Here is an 8,097-nt window from a genome sequence, read left to right as displayed (position 1 = left end):
AAATACTACTATAACAGTGTAAATATGTGAAACTGTCTATTGAATAAGTTGTCTGAAGAAACCAAACACCGAAACTTTCAATATATGATGAAATATTAAAACTATTTTTTATGTCATAATATTTTATACAATTCTTATTTCTGGAATTCATATAAAATTAAAGCTGATCTATGGATATGAATCCATCTCACATAATTTGTATAAAAAAGATAAAGCCCATTTGTACCCAAAAGTATAACCGTAGAAAGAATATGAATTTAATATTTATATATGTATATAGATATATATATATATGTATATTTATCATTAATATAACAATTGTCGCCTCAAATCTGTCAAATGCTTCATCTAACTGTACCATGTACAAAACAACTCTTCATTTTACAATACACAGCAAAACTCTCTGTTGTACAATCTAACACGCATACAAACCGTGTGCTTTATAAAGTGGCCTTATACAATATTGATTTTACGCCGTTTGGCACAGCAGATCAATACCTTCAATATCACCAATATGTCACCCATTCCAGACATCTTAAAGGGGACATTTGCTACACAAGTTAGAAGAGGTAATGTCAAAGAGTCATTTCCCGTTTGGATTACCCGTTGTTGAGTACATATCTCCATAAGCATTTTACCATCAAGTCATTACCGATTAGACTGCAGATCTGTATTCCACCACTCAGAATAACTCTTTACTCTTTGATTAATGTTTTATGAGAGTTGGATGGATTCAATCCGGATACCCGTCTTCTTGCTTCATAGACATTAGCCTTCCTAGTCGGCATGTTTTGCTCCGCTGACACTTGAGCACTGTGCAGCAATTGGCAGCCTCACTAATTGCTAATACCAAGTACTTCCCACAGAGCAGACGTCAATGTGTCTGCAGTATGAAATAAACACAGCCATGGCCATTTCAACCTGTCACATAGCGAGATGAGTACATATATTTACAGAGAACATCGATATATGGATTGCGCCTGTGCGTTAGGTTGATAAATATCTACCACACATTCCCATATGACTGCAGATCGTTAATTCACTTTAGTCTCGTACATTTTCCATGTTTGCAAATTGTAAAACATTAACACGTGAGAGGTACATGTATAACTACGTCTGTACACGTACAAATGTAAGGCTTAAATGACGTATGTACACAAACCATAGAAATGAATATGTTTGCCTCTGTCATGAAACATTTTGTGGAAAACAGCACTTCAAGTTTCAAGCCAAACAACAAAAGAACCGAGCTCTTTAAGTCGTCTTTATAAACAAACATTAAAACCAAATTGAAGGTCGAGTCAAAATCCAATGCCGTCGAATAGAACTTTTTTAAATTTTTAATGACAAGACCTAATTGACATATCAATGCTTCCCATTAGGTTTTAGTCCTTCTCCAATGTCATATTGATGGATTTCGCATTAGAACAATTTGAATATACCATCATACAAACTGCTCAAGTCAAATAGCATCGGTACTAGTCAGTCCATATGCCTAGTACAAGACCTACAGGAATCCGAGAGCCGAGGAAAACAAGGGCTGAGTCTGTATGAAGTAGGGAGCAAGCTAGTTGGCCACTAACAGACGCTGGTGATACTGTCCGTTAGCCGAAACGTTGTTAAGGTTCAATCCATCCATGAAAGACTTTTGGTTCTCTGGAGACATTGTCGCACTGTTTGTTGGACTAGGAAAGCTAACATTTCCCGGCAAGAGATCCACCAAACCCAGCGATGTGTTGGTATGCGGGAGGCCACCGGAAGAGAAATGTGACGCAAAGTAGTCTCCTGTGGAAGGGAGTCCCAGGTTAGAAGGGAATTTAGGCTGGGCAGGCTGGCTGGGAGACAGCGGAGAGGGCAACTGCTGCAGTTGTTGTTGTTGATAATGCTGGGCCATAATCATTCTTTGCTGTTGATCCACGTAGAACTCTACTCTAGGATCGCGCGGTGACAATGACCGTGGTCGAGTGGGCATGCTCTGCTGAACACCTCCCTGAAGAGCAGCGGATCTTTGACGGAAGAAATTACCAAACTCAGTCGGGGACAAACGTGACGGACGCTTTGCTTGAGTCTTCAGTTTTGTAGATCCAAACTTAGTCTGGGCAAAAGTCGCAGTTGTGAACTGAGGCGCAATGTTCTGTTTTGTGAAAAACCCAGGTATGGTGTTACTGGGCGGTGCCACCGGGCTGGTTGAGGTAAAGAGGGTGCTTGAAGGGGAAGTAGCACTGCTCCACCTACCGGACGACGGTGTCGGCGAGGAAGGGGAAAGGCTGAGACTGTTCAGTGACGAGGAGAGAGAATCAATGGGCTTAAAGCACTGGGCTTCTGGATTAAAGCTACGGCTTGCCGCTTGGATTTCTCTGTCCATGGCGTCTTGAACTATCTCCTCCTCTTTTCGGTCACTGTAGAGGACTTTGACAAGACCCTTCTCTCCAATCCTGTAGGAAACCTCAGCTGGGTCAATCCACAGGGTGAGCTCTGAAGGCCAGTAACCCTTGATTTCCTCCATGTCGATACCACTGGCCACGGCTGCCTTCTCGATCACGGGGTCTATCTGCTCCCCATTCACCCGAACACAGCGGAACCCCGATCCCTTGAAGGGTCGTTCAGGATACCAGTGGCCTTCGAATTTCTTCTTTAATCCCTTTTCCAATTCGATGCCGAACAAGTTTACTCTGCGGCGAGGTAACTTGTTGTACAAATATGATATGACAAAGTTCAGAGCGACCGACACCTCAACATGCATCTTCGGTTGAGAGACTAGTTGTGGTCAGATGATAGCGGTCCTTACCCGACAAAAGACACCAACGCTTGACAGCTTCGAGCAAACAACGGATGTAGCTTCAGTCTGAAACCAAAACAGAGAAATGTATAAGCAGTCAAACTGATGCTACTGGTAAGCCAATATCTGGATATCCACGTAGTCACGCGTGGTAGAAACGTGGTAAATCAGATAACACTATAACATACAGATATATATATATAACAATGGATTTTACCTGGAAGTATCAAGGTTAAGCATGGCGTAGGTTGTTCGGTTTACTGTTTTTTTATCTTGGAATTTCGGCCATGACTTATTGTACCCCCGGGTAGTTATACAACATGAATGTCAACACGTCGGCTTGTCGGCGCGTCATGATAACGGTAATAGTTCTGACTTACCGCCTCCCTGCCAGGCATGGATTGGGATAGAACGTTTTGTGCTGGTTCGAAGGCGTCAATAACCTGGTGTTGCTGGATGTTACTTATATGTCTATCCAGCCAGCGCGGACCTTCGTGCCGTGCCGTTGCGGCTGTTGATGCCAGAGAAGTATTGATGTGCACTGAAATACGACATTCTGACGTCAACCACCTTAAAAGTACCTGCTCGTGAATCTAATTTAGTCTCCTAGTTTGAAGCATAGGCGACCACTACTCGAGGCAGGAAACCTTTCAGTACCCGAAAGTGTATATGCCGTCCACATAGAACATGCTTGGCAATGCTTATGACATTATTAAAGCCATTCATTAACTGTCACTGTTGACAGGGCATATATACCCTTTTAAAGAAACACATAATTCATCTGATGAAAGTCTGATGTATATCTGTGACCAGGTTTATCACTGTTGTCAAATAGCAAAGAATATACTGCTATGGAGAAGTGAGAAACTTCTCCATAGCAAGTAGAAGAATAAAACATATGTATGCAACAGACATGGTTATCTTCACTCAGTTAGACCGGGAACTATAATCCTAAGTGTTGGTTCAGTATCAGTGTATTGCTTGTCTGTAATATAAACTGTAGCAACACCACAGCCTCTATATGGTTGAGGCGCAATGCGTCTATACGATCGGAATACCAAGGAATGGTGAACACATGTATTGTGATGGCATGTCTATTTTGCCGCTATCCTGTACGGATTATGGTGAACAGCGTTTATTCAGCTCGAGGAGAGTGCTGTGTAAAGACGCCTTCGAAATAACATGCTATACAGGCCTACTTCAAACAGGCATATCTACCACCCGTAACCTTTATTAATACTCACTGTTGCCACATACAGATGGCGAATAAGTCTTGTCAGGTCATTACTTACAATGCAGAAAAACGAGCTAGAGTGTCAGTATTCTGTGGCACATCCTCAGTGATTATAACAGATCATCGTATGGTTAACAATGTCAGGTGGCCGGAGCTCATTGCTGACGTGCCCCACAATGATCAACGTTATCGATACTCTGTCTACAATTGCTGGGCTGTAAAGTCGCAGAAGTTCCGATATGCATACAAGAGCTATACATACATGCAAAGATTTGTGATAATGTTGGATTGATTGGATGATGATTTACATGAACAATAATACGAACATCCACGGTATTAATCGATTTTATCTATAGTCACGAGAGTTTGTTTTCGTGATCGTGCCATGTAATAAACTGCGTGTTTGCAATATTGAAGTCAGTGCGGCGAACTCTCTTACACCTTTAATGCTAAAGAGGTGTATTTATGGTTCTACTTTCACAGTTCTACACGCCATACAGGCCACCATTATCCAAGAGGGACTGTTGACCTCCATGGCACAATCATTTGGTCTTCCTCAGTTACTAATGGCCAAAAGCCATTATGTGAGGCCGATGGACCGTAACTCTGCTTCATTTCTCAACGCGCGGGACACTGGAACCAATACGTCATGGGTATTATCTTACCAGCATGGAAATAAACCTATTACAGCAGATAGCATCTCTGAAAGAAAAAGTGTTTTCCATTCGAAACAATAATCCATTTAGCAAAATTTGACTTGATTCGTGTTTTATGTTTTGGCCTACTCGGGTTATTTCTGCTTCTGAACAACGTAGAGATCCGTAATGTTAATAATCTATATAGCTCTGGGACAAGAAGCGATTTTATACCATATATATTTTGCAATACACAACCCAGCAGCCATCTTTATCTCAAGACAGCCATACGCACTTAACCCTCTGTACCGATAATTGGGGTACTTCTGTCTAAGATGAAAAGGTATTTTACTCCCAAAACATCGCAAAGAGTAAGCACAACCGATTATTACTACCTCCAATCTTGTGTTGTTGTTCAAGGACCGGTTATGTATATGATAAACCGTTGCCATAGCATTTCTTCACAATTAACACCAGTTGGTGACATGGTTTTGTAATAATCTCCGCTGATGAAAGTCGTGATAGTTGCTAATTATTCATGGCATCAGCTGTCAGTTGTCGGTAACAGAGAGGGGATAGAGGCTAATGCCTCAAGGGTATACTGACAAAGAAGGGGTGGGGTGGGAGGGATGGGAAAAGTGGCCGGCTTGTTGAACAAGAAAGTACATCACTATGTGTCCATGATCTGCTGACGTGGCAACGTGAGATATAGGTGGTTTAATTCTTGGTAGCTTAGTACAGCTCTTGGTGATAATGATTTCAATCAATATCCCAAAACAGCTCGATCGATACGTGGTGCGCCTGTGTAAGCATTATCCGGTCTTTCTCTGTGGCGCATTTTCTTCAGCCAGATCAATTGGCGGCTCGACAAGACGCGCGGTATAAACAATGGCATATCCGTAAATATAGAGTTACGCTCATCATGTAGCGTGTTGAGACCATGGTTGGGGGTTTGGTGTAATGTTACACGGGATGATCCCGGGACGAATTGTCTTGAGCCAGTATCAAAAGGAAAACAGATGTTTGGGTTATGGCTGATTGCCGCTCGTAGCACACGTTAGCCATATGTTACCAGTCGATCTGTTCTATGGCATGCTATTGTTCCTGTCTACGCGGTCGCACTGACCGACATCTTCACACCCTTCTGAATGATACGGTTCTTTACCCTTCCACACACTTTATACAAACCTGGTCAGTAAACAAAATCACCTTGACATTTTTTTACAACACACACACGCACATATAGTCCAACAACAAGTACAAGTCCTTATATCGGAACCCTTTAACGTGCTGACAGTAGTGTTCGATATTGTCCCTCTGTAAGTGAAACTGTTTCCCGAGTTATTTGTGCACACGTAGTCAATTCGGTTGAGCTAGTAAGTAGGGAATCATGGAAGGTCAGCATCGTGATAAACACACAGAATCTCGTCAAATTCCAACCACATGACCCTATAGCAGAATGCGAAATTATTACCAGTACTACCTACATAATACGCAAGTCCGAGAGTACTGGAAGCGTGGCAGAGAAATACTCCGTTTATCTCCACACGAATATCTCGGCTAACAGACAAATTATGGTAACTCCCACTGTATGTACAAAATGAAGTCATTTGCTGGTGTATGTATAAAAACACAGCGATAATTGTGTCATTTGAGGATTGGCTGCCTGTGACACGTCTGATAACCACAGCAATGATAAGACGACCACGCGCCAAGATATGCCATATGGCAGAATTACCACGCCGTGTTATTGTGGCCGTAACAAAAACACATGCGGTATCTGTTAGAGGTTGACTGGGTACGGAACTCACCTTGAGATTATTCCTCTTGCGCCGTCCTTTCGCTTCCCACAAAAGAAAAGTCACTTTGCGCGCCCGACGTCCATTCAAAGTTTGAAAGCCGTCGGTTGGTGTGTAACATTGAGTGGGACAGTGGCACCCGCGAGAACTGGTATTTAACAAGTAATGATCGTGAGTGAGGCAGACAGCTTGCTAAATAGTACTGGTTTAAAGCTTATGAATATTCATGGCGGAGTGGCACTATTCCGCCCACATACAGTAAACATCACAACAATGCCAAATGCCTGGTGTGTTTGGACCCTCGAACACCACTTTGCTGTCGTAGTGTGGTATCGTAGAATCATTATTGATTCGTGATCTTGTGTGTGTCTTTGTTTTCTCCCTTATTTTAATACTTTGTGACATGTAAATGTTAGAGGGCTATTTTGCGCGGCGGCGTTATCCTGAAAGGGGCGGCCCTACGGTTTGCGTCATTTCATTCATAGCGAAGATTCTCTTCCCAAATGGATCTGGGTTATCGATCGGAAAGACGGCTGTCAGCTGGAGTTAACTCGGCTTCATTTCCCTACGTGTAGTATAGCGCTCTATTAAGAGCCACCATTTGCGCCACTGGTGTTATCGGTTCCAAACAAATATATAAACAATAAAATTCCCGGACTAGGAATTCAACCGTCAATTTAAGTATGTTCAGATTGATGAGTAATGTGTTGCCCTCGAATGAAAAGACGTCTGATAAATAATTTGATTGAGAAAAAAGATTATTTGATTTCCAGAAACATTATGTGGCGGAGATTTTCATCACTTACTCTACACGCAGTAAGAGTACTTTTCACTTGATGACAAAGGCGATTTAGTCCGTTAAGCTAACTATGTTTATGTTCAAATCCTGTGAAGATGAAATCAAATATGACATGACATTAAACACTGTCCAGGAAAGTATTTTTCTCAATTTTTTCTTTTCATCCTCGTAAAATGTATTAGAAACCACGGATTCTATACGGTCTTCTTTTCTAACCATATAGGGAGTATTGGCGTCACATCAGGCTGTTGCCAATTAACACGTATAAACTGCTACACTTCATCATTTATAATGCATCAAATATGCATATGGAGCTATGAATGTATTCACCGAATGGACCTTGGCACGACTATTTCAAGCTGAAAATATTGATACTCTGTGGATCTCAACAGACCATCGTAGAATCTTATGTTTTGGAGCCAGTTTTCTGGGTTGTATTTATTTATTTATTTATTTGATTGGTGTTTTACGCCGTACTCAAGAATATTTCATTCAAACGAAGGCGGCCATGCAGTGGTGTTGTTGCAGAAAATCCGACAGAGCCCGGGGGAAACACATGACCATCCGCAGGTTGTGGGAAGACCTTCTCATTTACAGTCGAAGAGGAAGCCAGCATAAGCTGAACTTGAACTCACAACGCTCGCATTGGTGAGAGGCTCCTGAGGTGCTGGCGTGCTTACTCCCTCGACCATGAAGGCCTAGCCCCCTACAAATTCTAAACAAAAAAAAAATAAATCAAACGGTTTTCCTCGACAGTGTTTAATGGTGTTTTATCTGATACATATCTCATTTTAGTATCCTCCTTGCCATTAACGTACAGCTGTTGACTACACCGGCAATGGCGCTTTAGG

At 42.1% G+C, this 8,097-nt stretch overlaps 1 protein-coding gene across 2 annotated transcripts; it reads right to left on the bottom strand.

Moving 5' to 3' along the window:
• Positions 1 to 309: 309 nt before the first annotated feature.
• On the bottom strand, positions 310 to 6,600 carry LOC135471123 (protein Tob1-like). 2 transcript variants are annotated; one of them, XM_064750200.1, is made up of 2 exons: positions 6,460 to 6,600; positions 310 to 2,845 (listed from the first exon to the last, which is right to left on the bottom strand). In XM_064750200.1, the coding sequence occupies exon 2, from the start codon at positions 2,741 to 2,743 to the stop codon at positions 1,568 to 1,570; it is 1,176 nt and encodes a 391-aa protein (XP_064606270.1). In that variant the 5' UTR covers positions 2,744 to 2,845; positions 6,460 to 6,600; the 3' UTR covers positions 310 to 1,567. The 2 variants fall into 2 exon arrangements, with proteins under 2 accessions (XP_064606270.1, XP_064606278.1); XM_064750208.1 differs by lacking the exon at positions 6,460 to 6,600 and adding an exon at positions 2,997 to 3,276.
• Between the last annotated feature and the right edge of the window lie 1,497 nt (positions 6,601 to 8,097).

This window comes from Liolophura sinensis, chromosome 1 (genome assembly GCF_032854445.1).
Source record: "Liolophura sinensis isolate JHLJ2023 chromosome 1, CUHK_Ljap_v2, whole genome shotgun sequence".
Lineage (NCBI taxonomy): Eukaryota > Metazoa > Mollusca > Polyplacophora > Chitonida > Chitonidae > Liolophura > Liolophura sinensis.
Note: the sequence above shows the minus strand (reverse complement) of the source record. Positions and strands in the feature narration are given on the sequence as shown.

Bases quoted from the DNA above. Each gene is read 5' to 3' on its own strand.
- LOC135471123 (XM_064750200.1), bottom strand. From the start codon at position 2,743: ATGCATGTTGAGGTGTCGGTCGCTCTGAACTTTGTCATATCATATTTG.